This window comes from Bubalus bubalis, chromosome 4 (genome assembly GCF_019923935.1).
Source record: "Bubalus bubalis isolate 160015118507 breed Murrah chromosome 4, NDDB_SH_1, whole genome shotgun sequence".
NCBI classification, from domain to species: Eukaryota; Metazoa; Chordata; class Mammalia; order Artiodactyla; family Bovidae; genus Bubalus; species Bubalus bubalis.
Genome location: NC_059160.1, coordinates 121,797,427 through 121,817,293, shown reverse-complemented (window position 1 = coordinate 121,817,293; position 19,867 = coordinate 121,797,427). Strand labels below are relative to the sequence as shown.

General features: G+C 43.5%; 1 protein-coding gene across 2 annotated transcripts in view; it reads right to left on the bottom strand.

Moving 5' to 3' along the window:
- The window catches only part of GALNT2 (polypeptide N-acetylgalactosaminyltransferase 2), a 160,986-nt gene that overhangs the window by 80,233 nt on the left and 60,886 nt on the right, over positions 1-19,867 (bottom strand). For both annotated transcript variants that reach the window (XM_025284486.2, XM_025284487.2), the window contains exon 2: positions 7,188-7,281. In XM_025284486.2, coding sequence (XP_025140271.1) covers positions 7,188-7,281 — 94 coding nt within the window. The remainder of the gene's footprint in view (positions 1-7,187; positions 7,282-19,867) is intronic.

The window sequence follows — 19,867 nt, the reverse complement described above, 5'->3', positions numbered from 1 at the left end:
CAACCCACAGGAAATCTCTCATTAATCCACACAGCAGAAATACATCCTATTATGATAATAAAGAAACATTTATTAGCTAACTGTTCTGTTCAGATGCTCCCCACTACACAGGTAAAGCCTGTCTCACATAGGAAGGAGCTGTGTTTGGGGCTTCTGACTCAGTGGGGAGAGAGGGGGCAGATCTAATGCAGATGTCTAACGCACACACAAGCTCCCAAGTCGAGGGCAGCTGGAACCTGTGCTGGGTGTTACACAGGCCTGGACTCCCTGGACTGACAGTGTCCCAGAAAGAAACACTAATAATCAAACTCTCTGTCACTATTAAAGCAAAATTTCATGCACTAACTTCCTGTTTTCAGGAGTTTGTAAGTTATTACTCTAACCCAACAGATAAACAAGCTGAAAAGCCAACAAGTCCTCTCAGATTGCTCAGAGAAGTGAAGTTACAGGGCAAACTGCTGCTCCCAAAACTGGGGAGACCAGCTGGTGAATACAGAGAATCACAACTTCCCAGAGCAGCAACCGGGGGGAGGCAGAGCCTGAGGAGGAAACCTGAGCTGCAGGATGAACAACTGGAGGCTCGCTGTGGATGAGTCGAGTGCTAAGGTCAGGGGTCCCCACACTCCCGTGAGTTTTACCTCCAGGAGCTTAACCAGGTTTCCCAGAGTGACTACTGGAGATAGAACCCCTCATGCCTCCAGTGGAGGAGGGGAAGGAGCTGTTCTGAAAGAGAAGGCGCACTCTGGTGGCTCAGCAGTAAAGGATCCACAGGCAATGCAGAAGATGTGGGTTCGTTCCCTGAGTCAGGAAGATCCCCTGGAGTGGGAAACGGCAACCCACTCCAGTAATCTTGCCAGGAAAATCCATGGACAGAGGAGCCAGATGGGCTTCAATCCATTTGGGCTGGAAGAGCTGGATATGACTTAACTAAACCACCATCTGTTGTTAGTAAGGCTTGCCCCCGAGAACTTGACCAACTGGGCTGTTATCAGAGCCTAATCAATCTGAAGGAAGGGAAATACCCAACTCCAGGGACTCTGACTATCCTGTTCCACCTGAGTGGGAGGAAAGCTGAGATGCATTTGTGAAATAGATGCTAGGGGTGTAGGCTCACTAGGAGACTGAGACCTGCCCACTATGGCACCAAAGGCTAGGTTATGGGAGCTCCTCTTACCCAGGACATCGTATCTGGCTTTAAAGAAAAAAATTACAAGACACACTGAAAAGGAAAAGGAATGCTTGAAGAGAAGCACCCAAATCAGACTCACATACGGCAGGATGTCGGAATTATCAGGCTGGGAATTTAAAGCAGCTATAATCAATATGCTAAGAGCGCTAACAAAAAAAGTAGATGAAATGAAGGAAAAAATGAATACCATGGGCAAAGAGATAAAAATTCTAAGAAAGAATTATAAAATAATGGTAGAGATCAAAACTACTAACAGAAATGAAGAATGACTTGGAGGGGACTAGACATGGCTGATGAGATGACCTCAGGGCTTGAGGATATGACAACAGAAACTTCCAAAATAAAAATCGAAGCTAAAAAACAAGACCAGGAAAAAAAAAAACAAACCCAAAGCAAAACAGAATACCTAAGAACTGTTGAATAACTACAAAAGGTGTAAGAGGTATAAGTGGTTCCACTTACAGAAAAAAGACAGAAAGGAATATAAGAAATATTTGAAGCAATAATGACTGAAAATTTCCTCATGTTAACTACAACAGCAAACCACAGATTCAGCAAGCTCAGAGAACACCATACAGGATATATACAAAAAACTCCACCCAAGCATACTCAAACTGTAGAAAATTAATCATAAAGAAAAAACCTTGAAAGAAGACACAGGGGGAAAAATAGCTTTACAGAAACAAAGATATGAATTACATCCAACTTCTCCTCAGAAACCATGCAAGCAAGAAGAGAGTACAATGAACTATTTAAAGGGTTGAGAGAAAAAAAATCATCAACCTAGAATTCTGGACCCTGTGAAATCTCCAAAAGTGAAAGGGAAATAAAGACTTTCTCAAATTACAAAAACTGAGGGAATATGTTGCCAGTAGACCTGCCTTGCATGAAGTGTTAGAAGAAGCTCTTCAGAGAGAAGGAAAATGATTTATGTCAGAAATGCAGATCACTATAAAGAAAGGAAGAGCATCAGAGAAGGGATAATTGAAGGTAAATTTACAACTTTAATTTTTCTTTTCTTCTTCTTAATTGACCTAACGGATATATTTGCTCAAAAATAATAATAGCCATCATATATTTGATTCTGTATGCTTATATATGCATTTATGTATATGACTAACATGTGTGAAATGAATGACAGTAATGATACAAAGAATGGGGGGAGAGATTCATAACATTTTACTGTTAGATACCTGTGCTGTGAAGCAGGATATTGTTGTCTGAAATTAAACTTGTATTATCTGTAATAAAATGTAAAAAAGGGAGAAAGTGGGATCATGTAAAATGCTTAATTAAAACTACAAAAGGCAGACAAAGAGTGGAAGAGAAAAGGACAAAGAACAAGAGCAAGGAACAGACAAGAATTACAAACATGGCAGACACTGGTACAATTCTATAATAATTACTTTACATTGTCAGGATCTAAATACACCAGTTAAAAGACAGACTCTCAGAATGCATAAAAAAAACAAGCCCCAACTACCTACATGTTGTGTACAAGAAATCTACTTTAAAGACACATATAAATGAAAAGTAAAGCGATGGAAAAAAATACTAATCAAAAGATGGCAGGAGGAGCTGTATTAGCTCAAACAGAACAAACTTCACCCCAAGAAAAGTTACCAGGAATAAAGAAGGGAAATACATAAGATGACATAATAATCCTTAATGTGTGTGTGCCTAACAAGAGCATTAAAACACATGATACAGAAACTAAGAAACCTGCAAGGAGGAACAGAATACATAGGTCAAAGAACAAATCTTAGTGAAATTAAAAAATATTCCAAATCAAATAAGAATGAAAATACAAGTTACCAAAATTTGTGTAATGCCGTGAAATCAGTGCATGACAAGAAAATGACAGCATTGAATACAATATGGAAAAGAAGAAAGATCTGAAATTAATCATCTAAGCTTCTACCTCAGAAAACTAGAAAAGGAGAATAAATCCTAAGTAAACAAAAGAAAATAAAGAATAAAAATTACAAAGCTAAGAAATGGGAAAGAATTCTAAAAACTGGTTCTTTGAAAAGAGCAATAAAATCAATAAGCCTCTAGTCAGGCTACCTATGAACAAATGAGAAAAGACACAAATTAGAATGTCAGAAATGAAAGAGGGTACATCAGTATACAGATCCTGTGGACGTTAAAAGGAGAATAAAGGAATACTATGAACACCTCTATGCCTGCAAATTTGATAACCTAGATGAATGGACTAATTTCTTGAAAGACATAATCTCCAAAACTAAGACAAGAAAAAATAGGCAATTTCAACAGGCCTATATCTATCTTAAAAATTGAATCAATAGTTACTAACCTCCTATAACAAATGGCACTAGACCCAGCTGCATTCATTGGTGAATTCTGCCAAACATTCAAGGAAGAAACTATACTAATTCTCTATAGTCTCTTCCAGAAGATAGAGGCAGAGAGAATACTTTATTTTACGAGGCCAGTGTTAACCCTAATAACAAAACCAGACAAACACATTACAAGAAAAAAAAAATTAAACCAATACTTCTTATGAATAAGTTGAATCCAACAATGTGTAAAAAAGAACTGTACACAATGACCAAATATGATTTATCCCAGGTATGCAAGTCTGGTTCAATATATGAAAATCAGTTAATGTAATCTACCACACTAAGAAGTTAAAGAAGGAAAATCCCATGATCATAGTTACAAATGCAGAAAAAGCATGTGATCAAATTCAACACTTGTTCACAATAAAAATTTTCAGCAAACTAAGAACAGAGGGGAAACTTCCTCAACTTGATAAAGAACATCTAAAAAAACCTTCACCTAACATCATATTTAATGGTGAGAAACAAAAAGCTTTCCTTCTAAGATCAGGAACAGGGCAAGAATGTCTTCTCTCATCACTCCCTTTTAATATCATACTAGAAGTCCCAGCTAATGCAGTTAAGACAAGAAAACAGAACAAAAGATATAATACAGATTGAGAAGGAAGAAATAAAACTGTCTTTGTTTGCAGGTGACATGATTGTCTATGTAGAAAAACCAAAAGAATCAACAAAAAAACAATCCCTGGAACTGTTAAGTAATTACAACAATCCTTGCTATAATTGCAGGATATACAATAAATACACAAAAGTCAATTGCTTTCAGGGTGGGGCACACATGTATACCTGTGGCGGATTCATTTTGATATTTGGCAAAACTAATTATGTAAAGTTTAAAAATAAAAAAAAATTAAAAAAAAAGTCAATTGCTTTCCTATAGTAAATGAACAAGCGGAATTTAAAATTAAAAGCACAATACCATTTACATTGGTGCTAAGGTGCTAAGTCGCGTCAGTCGTGTCAGACTCTGTGCGACCCCATAGATGGCAGCCCACCAGGCTCCCCCGTCCCTGGGATTCTCCAGGCAAGAACACTGGAGTGGGTTGCCATTTCCTTCTCCAGTGCATGAAAGTGAAAAGTGAAAATGAAGTCGCTCAGTCGTGTCCAACTCCTAGCGACCCCATGGACTGCAGCGCACCAGGCTCCTCCGTCCATGGGATTCTCCAGGCAAGAGTACTGGAGTGGGGTGCCATTGCCTTCTCCCACCATTTACATTAGCACCCTCAAAATACAGATACTTTGGTACAAGTTTAACAAAATAGACACAAAAATTTATATGACCAAAACCAAAAATCTCTAATGAAAAAAATTTAAAAAGAACTAAATAAATGGATAGATACTCCATGTTCATGCATTGGAAAACTCAATATTGTCAAAATGTCAATTCTTACTAACTTGATCTGTAGACTCAACACAAACTAAATCAAAATCCCAGCAAGTTATTTTGTGAGTACCAACAAATTCTAAAGTTTATATGAAAAGGCAAAACAAAAAACCAGAAAGCCCAACACAAGATTAAAGGGAAAGAACAAAATTGGAAGACAAACATTATCCAACTTCAAGATTAAATCTAAAGGGAAAGTAGTATTGGAAAGAATAAACTGATAGATCTTTGGAACAAAGACAGCTCAGAAACAGACCCACATAAATATAGTCAACTGATTTTTGACAAAGGAATAAAGGCAATAACAAAACAATGATGGCCTATTCAATAACTAATACTGGAACTACTGGATATCTGTATGAAAGGAATAAAATTCTAGGCACAGACCCTACAACCTTAAACTCTTCTCAAAAATTAACTCAAAATGGATCACAGGCCTAAATATGGAACACAAAATAATAAAAATCCTAGAAGATAACACAGGAAAAATAATCTAGGTAACCTTGAATATGGCAATGACTTTTTAGTTATATTGAAGGTATACTCTGTGAAGGAACTGATAAAGATAAACCTCATTAACTTAAACCTTTCTGCTCTGAGAAAGACACTATCAAGAGACTAAGAAGACAAGCCACAGACAAAGTGTTTGCATATTATATATCCAACAAAGGACAATTATCCAAAATACACAGAGAACTCTTAAAAGTTAACATTAAGAAAATGAACAACCCAGTTACAATGTGGGAAGAAGACTTAAACAGACATTTCCGCAATGAAATTGTACATGTGACAAATAAACATATCGTGGCTCTAGTGGCCAAGAACGCACCTGCCAATAAGCTATCACTTCCAGCCTAGTAGAAGGGCCAGACTAAAAACCGGGACAATACCAATTGCTGCTCAGGATGTGGAGCAACAGGAACTCTCATTCACTGCTGGCCAGAGTGCAAAATCGTACAGACACTTTGGAAGACAGTTTGGCAGTTTCTTATAAGTGTATTCCTGCCATATGATCCTTGTATTTACCCAAATGAATTGAAAACTTATGTCTACACACAAAAAATTGAACACAGATGTTTATAGCAGCTTTATTCATAGCTGCCAAACTTGGAAGCAAGCATGATCTCCTTCCGAATGTCCTTCCTAGCTGAATGGATAAATAAATTGATACATCCAGACAACAGACTATTCACAATAAAAACAAAAGGGTTATCAAGCCATGAAAAGACATAGATAAACGCTCAGTGCATGTTACTAAGTGAAAGAAGTCAATGTGAAAAGGCTACATACTATTTGATTCCAAGTATGACATTATGGAAAATGCAAAAATCATGGAGACAGTAAAAGGACCAGCGGTTGCCAGGGCTTGGGGGAAGGAAGGATGACGAGGCAGAGCAGAGAGGATTGTTAGGGCAGTGAAACTACTGTATATGATCCTGTAGTGCTGCATGCATGGCACTGAATAGAGAACACCATGCTGCTGCTGCTGCTGCTAAGTCGCTTCAGTCGTGTCCGACTCTGTGCGACCCCATAGACGGCAGCCCACCAGGCTCCCCCGTCCCTGGGATTCTCCAGGCAAGAGCACTGGAGTGGGTTGCCATTTCCTTCTCCAATGCATGAAAGTGAAAAGGGAAAGTGAAGTCGCTCAGTCGTGTCTGACTCTTAGCGAGCCCATGGACTGTACCCTACCAGGCTCCTCTGTCCATGGGATTTTCCATGCAAGAGTACTGAAAGTCCTAAAATAAACTACGGACTTTGGGTGATTCTGATGTATCAGTGTTGGTTCATTGATTTTAACAAATGTCCCATTGTGGGGGGCGGGGGTGTTGATAGTGGGAGTGCCTGTGTATGGGGGCGAGGAGTATATGGAAACCTCTGTACACTCTGCTCAGTTTTGTTGAGAACCTAAAACTGCTCTAAAAAAAATTAAGTTTGTTTAAAAAAAATCAGTGAACTGATACATACCATCGTGTATTATTTTTAATTCTATTTTTTTCTTTCAAGAAATTTTGGTCACCTCCCAGTAAAGTCATTTCACAAGGCACTTGGGGCTTGAAGGAAGGCAGGAGAATGCTGCTCTAGGGTAGTGTCTCCACTGCCTTGCGAAATCCATTCTCTACCCGCAGGAGACTTGCTCCAAATGCCACATCCAGCTCATTCACTAGGGGCAAGACAGGTCCGCACCCCCCACCCCCACCCCCGCCCCCACCAGCAGCCCAGGCTGGCCTGGCCCTGGAGGCGGCTGCCGTACCTGGAGGGAGGGTCTCCATGCTGTGTGCCTTCTCATCCCCGTTGCTGTGATGAAGGTCTTTCTTTTTAATTGGGTCAATGTCATTCCAGTCCTCCTGGGAGAGAAAAGACACCAAATGAGTTGACAGGTTCCTGGAGCACACTTCCATTCATCAGGTCAATAAACAGTGAATCTTTCTAGACAAGTGGACGGTGGGGACACAGCAAGGTGACATCTCCCATCTACAGGATCGCACCCCAGACCTGCTCAGTGGTGGAGACCCAAGGACAGAAGTGTGGGACCTGCTTTTCTTTCTCCATTTGCTATGTATAACACTTATGTATTGAAAGAAATACTCTGGAGACTTCGGGAGGGTGGAGAAGGGAGACAGGGAAACTAGATTAAATAAGAGAATTCAATAGTGGCTAAATCAAAGCCATTAAAATCAGGGTAGCTCTCAGGATGCCTTCTACAGCTTAAGGGTACCATAGGACCAGAGTCTCCCTCGGGCAACTGAACCAGGCTCAGAGGTTATTAAATGATTTCTGTAATTCTACTGAATAATAGTGGAGGGAGGGGAAAGGATGGCCGAGCTTTCCTTCTGGCTAATAGGGCTACAAATTAAGGGCTTAATGTAAAACCAGATGATAGAAGCTCTGGCAGAATTTATTCAACTCATCTGCACAAACAATTTACTCTAATCTATCAATATTAATCAAGCTAAATAACAACCTCATGACCACAGAGCTAAATATATTTTTCAACCACTTGGGACCTGGTTTCTGTGAATACCGTAAGGTTTCTGTATACACCCCCAAATCAGCAATACCCCATGGCTTGTAATCCTCCCACACAGACAGACATCTGTGGGCCAAGCCATCACCAACTGGCCATTTCCCCAGCAGATGCTATGAGGATGCCGTCTCCCTCAGGGGAAACCCAGCCTGTCTTGCTTGGATTTGTTCAGCCAGCATTCCTCCAGCCAGCGAGGACTGTGTGACCGCCAGACAAATTTTGGCTCTAAACAACGTAAAGTGAGATCTGCAGAAAGAGTAATTCTCAGGGGCTGGGCCAAATCAGACATGTTTCCCTAAATGCAACTGGCTCTGCCAGTAAGCTGCATTTTTACTCAAAAGGTAGAATAGTTAGAGTAATTGAGCCTAAGCCTCCTCCTCTGGAGGCCAGCTTGTCCTTCAGTTGCTTTTGAGATTTAATGAAGCTGGTTTATCCCAGCAAAGGAGGGATCGTGGGGGAGGAACGTACCACCCACTTATCACAAGGCCTTCTCAGGCCTCCAAGTGCTATGACTTTTGAAGATCCTAGCTTCCCTTGTGGCTCAGCTGGTAAAGAATCCACCTGCAATGCGGGAAACCTGGGTTCGATCCCTGGGTTGGGAAGATCTCCTGGAGAAAGGAAAGGCTAACCACTCCAGTATTCTGGCCTGGGGAGTTCCAAAGACTGTATAGTCCGTGGGGTCTCAAAGAGTCGGACACGACTGAGTGACTTTCACTTCAGCCCATTCTGTAACGAATGAATTAAAATGCATCTGGACCCCGTCTGGGCTTCCCAGGTGGCCCTAGTGGTAAAGAACGCGCCTGCCAACGCAGGAGACGTAAGAGACTAAGAGACGGAGGATTGATCCTTAGGTCAGGAAGATCCCCTGGAGGAGGGCATGGCAATCCACTCTAGTATTCTTGCCTGGGGAATCCCATGTGACAGAGGAGCCTGGCAGGCTACAGTCCATAGGGCTGCAAAGAGTTGGACACGACTGAAGCAATTTAGCACGCACAGCATGTACTCCATTTAAATACTTTTTGCTGCAAAAAATTTTTTGAAGGATATTTATATTTTGACTTTTGAGATTACTTGATTATAAATAAACTTTCAATTTACTATTGGCAAAGATTTCAAGACAATCTTGGCAACTGCCAGGGAGAGAATCTGACCTCTCTCTGCCTTCACAATATAAAGAGACATGTGAATACCAAATCCAGCAAGTAATGAAGCTACCAGAATCATACTGTGTAGACTTTTAATTAATTGAGCTTTATTAATTTTTGTTTTGTAGCTTGGTGGTAACATTTTGTGGCTAATAACTTTTTCCCACGGGCATCAGGCCTACTACACACACTGGCTAACCAATCATACCATTTAACCTTGTACTTGAATAAAATCAAACGTAAACAACAACAAAAAGTGAATTGCTGCTGGTGCGGCCACCATGCTGTAATGTTCACCAAATCAACATTTGTAAGTCAACCATCGATGTTTTCTTAGAAAATAAACATCATCTTCTTCGCACAAACGAGATTGACTAGTCCGTATGTAAAACTCCCTGACCTGTATCTACTCTTCCCCGCTTCATCCCAGCCATGTGGCAACGAACCAAGCCCACCATAGAACTGAGGCCAAAGATGAGGGCCGACTATATAACGAGGGTACCGCAAAGTCCCAGCAGGGGACGGGATGCTAAGCACCACTGACGAGCACCTACGCACCAGGCACTGCAGGAGGATACTTTGTCATCCTGGCAACAAGTCTGCCATTTTATTAGTCCTATCCAACAACAGGGACACAGAAGATCAGAGAGGTTAAGCACACTGTCCAGGTTACACAGCGGGCAAGCAGCTCAAGTTGGCCCTTCAGAAAGCAGGAGGGGATGGCCGGCTAGGGCCCAGTTGGAACCAAGTTACAAGAGCCCGATTCTCACAGTGTCACAAAAATCCAAGAATACGTTTCTAGGGAGTCATCCACAAAGGACCGTTCAGTCCTGCTGCTGCTGCTGCTAAGTCGCTTCAGTCGTGTCCGACTCTGTGCGACCCCATAGACGGCGGCCCACCAGGCTCCCCCGTCCCTGGGATTCTCCAGGCAAGAACACTGGAGTGGGTTGCCATTTCCTTCTCCAGTGCATGAAAGTGAAAAGTGAAAGTGAAGTCGCTCAGTCGTGACCAACTCTTGGCAACCCCATGGACTGCAGCCTACCAGGCTCCTCCGTCCATGGGATTTTCCAGGCAAGAGTACTGGAGTGGGGTGCCATCGCCTTCTTCGGTTTAGTCCTGCACTCAAAGTCAAAAAGTACAAATCACCACATTGACTACTTGCTCCTAGAGGAGGGTGGGGAGGGGGAGGAGGGGACAAAGAGGAGGGAGAAGGGAAGGGAGGAGGAGCACTTCGGCCGCTAACACTCACAGGGCAGTTGCTAGGGGCTGAAGCCCATCCTAGACCCTGCCCACATGTCCATCCTCAGTCTCAGTCTACTGATGAGAAAGAAGGCTGAGGCACCAATCATGGAGTCAGAGCACACTGCAAGGCTGGAGTCCAGCCCAGAGTTCAGTCTCAAACCTCCCTGTGCCCCACCCTTAGAGAAGACAGCTCCCCTCTACCACCACAACAGTCAAAACTAGAGAAAAACAGTGCATTTCCTATTCCCCTCAGGACATGACAGGGCACTGAAAAGTCCTCTCGGTCGGGCTGGCCCATCGGAGCCACTGGCTGAGATGACGCCCACACAACTGCCTGCCGCAGGTCTGCCCATTCACAGCTGTCACCACCCCATGTTGCTGCTGGACATTTGGGAAGGGCTGAGGGCAACCCACTCCAGTACTCTTGCCTGGAGAATCCCACGGACAGAGAAGCCTGGTGGGCTACAGTCTATGGGCTCGCAGAGAGTTGGACACGACTGGAGCAACTTAGCGCACACAGCACGAGGGTGCAGGGACACCCACCTGGGGCCATCGTGACCCGTGCCTGGGGCCGCTGCCCCTCAGCAGAGTCCAGACCAGACCCCACAAGAAAAACGAGGAAACAGAATGACAGGGAGGAGATTTGAGACTTGTGTTGTGGAAATGTCGCTCTGGCTGTGGTGAGGGAGGAATTGGAGGGGGTGGGAGACGGGCCCGGAGGCCAGAAGGTGAGGCGGCTGGGGTGGGGGCACTGCTGGGGGGCCGCAGGTGGGAGGGAAGTGGCACGGGGACAGTCATCCACAAGACACGTGGGGAAGTCATTAGGGTAGGGCAGGGGTGGCACTAGGAAGGAAGAGGGGGCTGTCCTGGAGATGCTGGGTTACCCCAAGACACCACAAGCAGGAAAAAAAGATGGGAGGAAGGCGACCAGAGTGAGGACACAGTCCAGGGTGGCAGGAGAGGCTGGCATGCCAGGGATAGGCCAAGACACATGGCGTGCTGAGATGAGGCCTGGCCTGTGAGCCAGAGCCCCGGGTTCTGGCCACGGTTTTGCTTTGCTGCTGGTGGGGTCTGAGTAAGAAGCCTGCCTCCTTGAAGATGGGGATGTGGGGCTAAGGCACTGGAGGGCCCCTGGGAGTCCCAGGGAACAGACCCAGGTATGAGCACTTGATCACATGTCCTGCCTATAATCCACTAATGGTCAATACCTAAAAGCAACACAGGCCCTTTCAAGGCAAAGGATGGGGGTGGTCTCCAGCACATTTCTTTGTACCCATAGCACCCAGCATGGTGGTAGTCTTAGGGTAACTGCTCAATAATAAATGCAATCGAAAAAAATCCTCACTCTATTTACTCAGATTAATTTTACTGGCTTTGCTCACTTTCCAGAGGAAACCTTTCATTACAACCATCCCCCTCATACGTTTACACATATCATAAGACATACACACATCAGTGGAGGCTCTATTTAAAAACAGAAACGCACTGAATAGAATCAGAGTGGCTCCTTCACCCAGGATCTGCTGGTATCCAGGATGTGCCACCGGTGAAAATGACGCATGGACAGACAGATCCTCTTTGCAGTGACAAGCATAAGCTGCTCAGGTTAGTGGAGTGATGATGTGGTTTGATGCTGGCTGGGCCAAAAGTTGCAGAGAATCCAAAGCCTGTGATCCGACCCATAAGTCTGCTTTTATTTCCCAGGATGCAGCTCCATCTCTGCTGTGCTCCTCCTGCCCAAAGAGGGATGCTGACATTGACTATGTAATGACTCATCCACACACGGAAGATGCTGCAGATACAGGCACACCAGGCGAGCTTGGTGGTTCTAAATGAAAGCGACATTCTGTCAGGAAATGTGACCCAAGGACTAGGATTCTCTGCTGACCAGACTGAGGGGATGCCACTGGCCTGGCATGACTTCATCGTTTGGATGAAACCTTGGATACACTCACATGCAGCACCAGAAAGATGCAGAAAGCACTGACCAGGGCACTGAGACTCTCTCCCTTTTCAGATGGCATTTGGCCAGATACTGCATACACTAACTCCTGCCCTCCTCACTGACTTACCTGGCAGGTAGTTATTACTATTAGATACTTGAATTTGGTTAGTTTTCAGTCCAAAAGCTCAAGGTATGCATTACTCTTACAAATGCATACAGCAGAAGCAGTCTATTGCCTGAAACACAAGTGGAATTAAATCAGGCCAGGAGTGAGATCAAATGAAAATAAACAACTGAAAAATGTCTATTTATCTACCATAATTAAAGAGTATGGCAGCCAAAATCCATCCTATTTCTAAGTAGATAAAGGAGCAATGACTTTTAACAAAATGACATCAGTTTCAGAAACAGTAAATCCAATAGGTGGGTTTGTTGAATAGTTATGAAAATTAAGGATAAATAGGCTTAGCTATTAAAATAACTTTCTGCACTATATTTCCAATGTGATCTGTCTCTGTTTCAAAATAAGAGGAAATAAATAAAACGTGGGCTTGGTGTTTGCCTGAGACAAAGCGTCAGTCTTGGTGGTGGGGGGCTGGGCCAAGGGGGAGCAGGGATGGGGGCTTGCACAGAGGTGGGAAGCAGCCAGTGTCAGGCGACCCCTGAGGCTCAGCAGACAGCCACCACCTTGCTAAGGGCCCTAGGCCAGCCCTCATGTCCCAGGTGGGGGGACAGCCAGAAGGGTGGGGTGACTTCTTGTTGTTACCAGCCGCTGCCAAACAGATCCCCTCAAAACTTAGTAACTTAGGGAAAAAACACTTAATACCTCACACACCGTCAGAAGGCCAAGGATCTGCCTGCTTCTGGCCCACAGTCTCTCACGAAGCAACACGGCAGCCGGGGCTGTGGCCATCTGAAGGTCAGACGGGGCCCAGCGCTACTTCCAGTGAGCAAGCTGGGCAGGGAGAGGGGCGGGAGAGGGGACCCCAGGCCCAGCCCGGGAACCGCATGCGGTCACAGCTTCTGGTCATCCAGGAGAGGTGAGTCAACAGTTCAATCCACACTCCAGAGGGGGGCCCAGACCCCTTCTGAGCGGAGGCAGGCACAGACGAGGCCACTTCCCACAGACTGACAGAACACTGCAGCACCCCAGCGGCCACTCACACGTGCAAGGCTGTGCAGCGAACTGTCACTCCACCGCACACTGACCTCTTCACCACCACCCAACACAGAGACTATTCCCCCGTGGTAACATGTGTGAATTATGAACCACCACCAAAACAAACATGCCTATACATACAAGACCAGATAACAAAGAATAAACATATATGGCTAAACCATCAAAGGCTGCCTTCATAAAGTTTAAATGCCTAATGCAATATTTGTTAGCAAAGGTAAAAACATCACTGGGCAGGAAAAAAAGAAAATAAACAGGTTGTTTTCACTCCCTCCCTACTGAAATACATTTTGTCACCATTAAATTCCTTCAGCTGACTAGACCGTATGCTCAGAGGCAGATCAAGTTACCAAAAATACCACCTGAAGGACTTCTTGAATCTTTTCTCATCAAATGTCTACTTTTCACTGTTATTTAATGACTGTTCAGTAATTGCCACCACTAGGAACAACATTCTAGTTTGGGGGGAAAAAAAGCCAGGTTACCAGATGTGTTAAAAAGATGTTCTATTTCCACAGCCCATTTCTTTTTTTTTTTTTTTAATTTATTTTTTATTTATTTTTTTTAATTTATTTTATTTTTATTTATTTTTTATTTATTTTTTAATTTTATTTTATTTTTAGACTTTACATAACTGTATTAGTTTTGCCAAACATCAAAATGAATCCGCCACAGGTATACATGTGTCCCCCATCCCGAACCCCCCTCCCTCCTCCCTCCCCATTCCATCCCTCTGGGTCGTCCCAGTGCACCAGCCACAAGCATCCAGTATCGTGCATCGAACCTGGACTGGTGACTCGTTTCATACATGATATTATACATGTTTCAATGTCATTCTCCCAAATCTTCCCACCCTCTCCCTCTCCCACAGAGTCCATAAGACTGTACTATACATCAGTGTCTCTTTTGCTATCTCGTACACAGGGTTATTGTCACCATCTTTCTAAATTGCATATATATGTGTTAGTATACTGTATTGGTGTCTTTCTTTCTGGCTTACTTCACTCTGTATAATAGGCTCCAGTTTCATCCACCTCATTAGAACTGATTCAAATGTATTCTTTTTAATGGCTGAGTAATACTCCATTGTGTATATGTATCACAGCTTTCTTATCCATTCATCTGCTGATGGACATCTAGGTTGCTTCCATGTCCTGGCTATTATAAACAGTGCTGCGATGAACATTGGGGTACACGTGTCTCTTTCCCTTCTGGTTTCCTCCGTGTGTATGCCCAGCAGTGGGATTGCTGGATCATAAGGCAGGTCTATTTCCAGTTTTTTAAGGAATCTCCACACTGTTCTCCATAGTGGCTGTACTTGTTTGCATTCCCACCAACAGTGTAAAAGGGTTCCCTTTTATCCACACCCTCTCCAGCATTTATTGCTTGCAGACTTTTGGATTGCAGCCATTCTGACTGGTGTGAAATGGTACCTCATAGTGGTTTTGATTTGCATTTCTCTGATAATGAGTGATGTTGAGCATCTTTTCATGTGTTTGTTAGCCATCTGTATGTCTTCTTTGGAGAAATGTCTGTTTAGTTCTTTGGCCCATTTTTGATTGGGTCATTTATTTTTCTGGAATTGAGCTGTAGGAGTTGCTTGTATATTTTTGAGATTAGTTGTTTGTCAGTTGCTTCATTTGCTATTATTTTCTCCCATTCTGAAGGCTGTCTTTTCACCTTGCTAATAGTTTCCTTTTTGTGCAGAAGCCTTTAAGTTTAATTAGGTCCCATTTGTTTATTTTTGCTTTTATTTCCAATATTCTGGGAGGTGGGTCATAGAGGATCCTGCTGTGATGTATGTTGGAGAGTGTTTTGCCTATGTTCTCCTCTATGAGTTTTATAGTTTCTGGTCTTACGTTGAGATCTTTAATCCATTTTGAGTTCATTTTTGTGTATGGTGTTAGAAAGTGTTCTAGTTTCATTCTTTTACAAGTGGTTGACCAGTTTTCCCAGCACCACTTGTTAAAGAGATTGTCTTTAATCCATTGTACATTCTTGCCTTCTTTGTCAAAGATAAGGTGTCCATATGTGCATGGATTTATCTCTGGGCTTTCTATCTTGTTCCATTGATCTATATTTCTGTCTTTGTGCCAGTACCATACTGTCTTGATGACTGTGGCTTTGTAGTAGAGCCTGAAGTCAGGTAGGTTGATTCCTCCAGTTCCATTCTTCTTTCTCAAGATAGCTTTCACAGCCCATTTCTTAAGAGTACATTGCCAAGCTAAGAACAGAAAACTGTTAAGCAGTTTGCTTGAAAGCAAATTTTAAAGAGTGGATGTAGTTTTCTGTTGAAGACCTAGATCCCTAACCCCAGAACTCTCCCTCCAAAGTGATCACAGCATAACTGCAGAGTCCTCTAAGTGTTCAGGTGGCGGCCCCCCAGGTGGTGCAGGGAGCGGTCAGGCCTTCTCACCAGAGGATGAGGAAGCCGCTGACACAAGGAAATGTATCTATACCTTCTACCTCAGACCCAACATGCAACATGGAAACACCTCTATCCAAGCCCCTGAAAGGACATAGCTGGCAGGGCCCCCGCGAATTGTTACATCATTTAAACTCTGAGTCCATGTTCACTGACAACATTTAACCTCCTTCTCCCACTATGAAGACCCAGTCTTTACTCCTCTTTTAATTATCCTACTCCAACCACTAAACTTCCTCCTTTCTGCCCATAACGAGCTCATTCTTGGACTTGTCAAAATATATTCGTATGTTATTCATATGTTATCTCGTATGTTATACTCCCAAACCTGTGGTTGATGTTGTTTAGTCGCTAAGTCATGTCCGACTCTTTGGCGACCCCACAAACTATAGCCCACCAGGCTCCTCTATCTCATAGGATTTCCCAGGCAAGAACACTGGAGTGGGTTGCCATTTCCTCCTCCAGGGGAATCTTCCTGACCCAGGGACTGAACCTTCATTTCCTGCATTGGCAGGTGGATTCTTTACCACTGAGCCACCAGTGAACCCCCCTTAAACATGTAACTTCAGCTTAATCATGAGAAAAACACCAGACAAACCCCAAATGAGGGATATTCTACAAAATCTCTGACCAGGCCTCCTCAAAACTATCAAAGTCATCAAAACAAGGCAGGCAGGAAACCATTACAGCCCAGAGGAGCCTAAGGAGATACAATGACTTAATGAAATTGGTACCTGGACAGGCTGTTGAAAGAGAAAGAGGACATTAAGGAGAAACTCAGGAAATCTGAGTAAAGTAGTTAACAACAACATTATCAATACTGGTTCTTTAATAATAAGGGAAACTGGTTATAGTTGGCATGGGAACTCTGTACTATGCTCCCATTTTTTCTGTAAATCTAAAATTGCTCTAAAAGTAAAGTGTGCACATAGATCTTACACCTACATAAAAGGAAAATAATCACATTAAACACTCCTGTATTTATCAGTCATGTATTTCTAGGGCATCTGTCCATTTTAAATGGCAATGTTAAGCCCTCTCCACATCCTTCAGGGAACTAAGGTGTGAGTCAGCATTTCCTGATTTTAAAGCCAATTTTGTAACGAGACACACACCTAGGAGCAATCTACTTCGCACCACAATCCTCTTCCAAAGCAATCAATCCCCTCCCCCCGACTAAAGCAGCAGGTGGCCCAGGTCAGAGGGAGCACAAGTAGGACTATTAACATTCCTTATTCTCGAAGGAGTTTATGATGCAAGACAGCTCTTGGGCCGGGTCCTAAACATCCATGGAGTGGATGATGGAGCAGAGCCTACAGGGGAGCTGAGTGCCTGCCATTTACGGCCTCATTCTCTATCACGTGGGCTGATTCCACCTCTTTCTTCTGTAAGCAGAGAAACAAATGGCTTCTCCTGTTAGGAGTCTGCACACAGCCCCTTCTTAACTGCTGCTTCTCTTCCTGTTCTTCACATTAGCTGAAGCAGAAAACTTGACTCAAAAATGTCTTTTTAAAAAAAAAAATGAGTTTTAAAAAGATTTTCCCCCATGACTTATGTATAAGTCAATTTTTTTTTTAATGTTAAAAATAATTCCCAACAGATGAAGAAAAAAGTGGCAGGAGAGAAGTTACAGAAGCAACTGCCCGGCCAGCACCGAGCGGCACTGCAGTGAGAAGCAGGGACACCCTCATAGGCCTCAGGTCACTGCGCGCTCCCCTCCACCTCCAGGAGCCACACCATGCCACCACCCTTCTGTATGCTCACCTCCCCCACTGCGGGACCCAACCTCAGGGTCAATGCTCTAGAGGCAAAGGGGCTTCCCCACTTGTTTGGGCTCCCAGCTGGATGAGGGCGCATAGAACTGGCTGCAATACCACCTTGTAACCAGTAGGTGTCACCGGCCCGCACTTCATCCCCACCACTGGTCCTCACCCCAGGGGTCCCGGTCCGCTCAGTTCCAGGGAACCACCTGAGTCAGAACTGGCTCCAGGGAGGGATGACTGAGACCCTCCATGGACTCCAAATCTCGGGTCTGTTTTGAAGAGCGTATGCAGGGGAAAATGTTATGTGAAGGACTCCAAAGGAACCCAGGGTTAGAAACTTAAATGGAAATTTTGTAATTAATTTTTCCCCCTTCTATAATCACAAATCATCACGGAGTCAGAAATTCCTGGCAGTAAGCATGCGGGCACCGACTCTCTGGGTATCATTCATGGACGACCACCCCACAGGAACACACAAATGCCCGCCAAGGTGGATACGGGGACTTGGGGGAGAGTCCTAGTTCAAGGACAATGTGGATGTTGACCCACTTCTCTTCTGTGATAATGAGAGTCAGAGACCTAGATGTGGGGAAAAAGGCAAGTGTGGGACAGTCAGGGGAGGGGAGGGAGCCTTCCCAGAGCTGCCCTGGGAGAGGAGAGGGAGGGGCGCCCAACACAGCCCACGGCCAGACCAGGTCCAGCAACCTGAAGGTGGGAGGAGGAGGTGTTTGAAGGATATTTGAAAATTTGTATCAAGGTCGGCAGGTAAAATGAAGGTGACCACATGGATTTTTAAAAAAATAAAACTAGTGGATGTGGCTAGAGGGCCAGAAATACCATGTAGGATGCACATCTCAAAAGATGTATGTCATATGCAACCAAGAAATAAACTCGGGAGCATCTCAGTGAGATGTGGGGAGACATTTGCTAAAGTTTCTAGCAAATGAGCAACAGTAAATGGGAACTGTACAGCATTTTTATTAATTTAAAACTTACATGTCCTCATTAACCTTCTCTTGATTTATAGTTCAGTGGCTAATTGCCATGTGAGTATTACCCAAAGAGTTGGACACGACTGAGCGACTGAACTGATTACCCAAAAAGTCCAAAAGGGTTGTCCTGTATCTATTTTTCCCAAAAGGTCTTTATTCATTTCAAATTCCTCTTTCAGAATGAATTTGTGCCAACAGCACACTCATGCCCCGTTAGCCCACTTCACAGACAAGTGACCCCTGGGAACGGGGGTTCATGTGGTACTCTGGAGTCTGGATTCCATTCGAACCCGTTGTAAAATGTTGGTTTTGCCACAGCTCCAAGTTTTTTTCTAAAAGATGATTGAGACCACATTACAGAATCCAGATGGAGCACCCCTAATGTCAATAAGCTGTGGCAGGACTCTGCACAGAGAGACCCGCCCCCAAGAGGAGCAGGGAAGCCAGCCTACTGGGCAGATTCCAGGGTGCTTGCTGTGTGCCTCTCCCGCTCATGTTCTGCATGGGGCAAGGTGCACAGCCCCTGCCAGGGACAGGGAGCTGGATTCTTTATCTCTGGCACACTTGTTTACATATCCATATCCATTGTTTACATATCCATTCTCTGCCTGGGATGTCTTCCGCACAATTCCAGTATGTGTTATTACAACATGGGCTAAAAATGTCTCACTATCTTATTTAAAAGAAAAAGGATTGGGTGTAAATTAGTTGAATTTGACTGGAAAGTAATTTGGCGCCATGTATCAAGACAGGTTCTGGAAAGACACAGAACCGTTAAGCTGAGAAATCTCGTTTCTATGAATTTATACTCATGAACTAACCCAAAATAAGGAACAAATTTTATACATGGATGTTGCAGCATTGTTCATAAAAGAAAAAAAGAAGAAACTTAAAATATTCACTGACAGGTTGGTTAAATTATGTCACAGCCCCTCAGAAGAATATTAGGCAACCATTAAGAATTATAAAGACCACCCAGTTATATGCAAAATGCATATAATACATTAAATGAAAATGTAGGAGACAAAATTTTATGTATACAATGAAACAAACTATAAAAAAAAGTATCCATATAGATAAGCCTGGAATGAAATGCACTGAAATAAACATGGTTGTGTTGAGAGTGGAGAATGATGCGTGTTGTCTCCATGTCTTAAACTTTCTGTCATATTATTAATTACTTTCATGAATAATAAATTTTAACACAGGCATGTTTA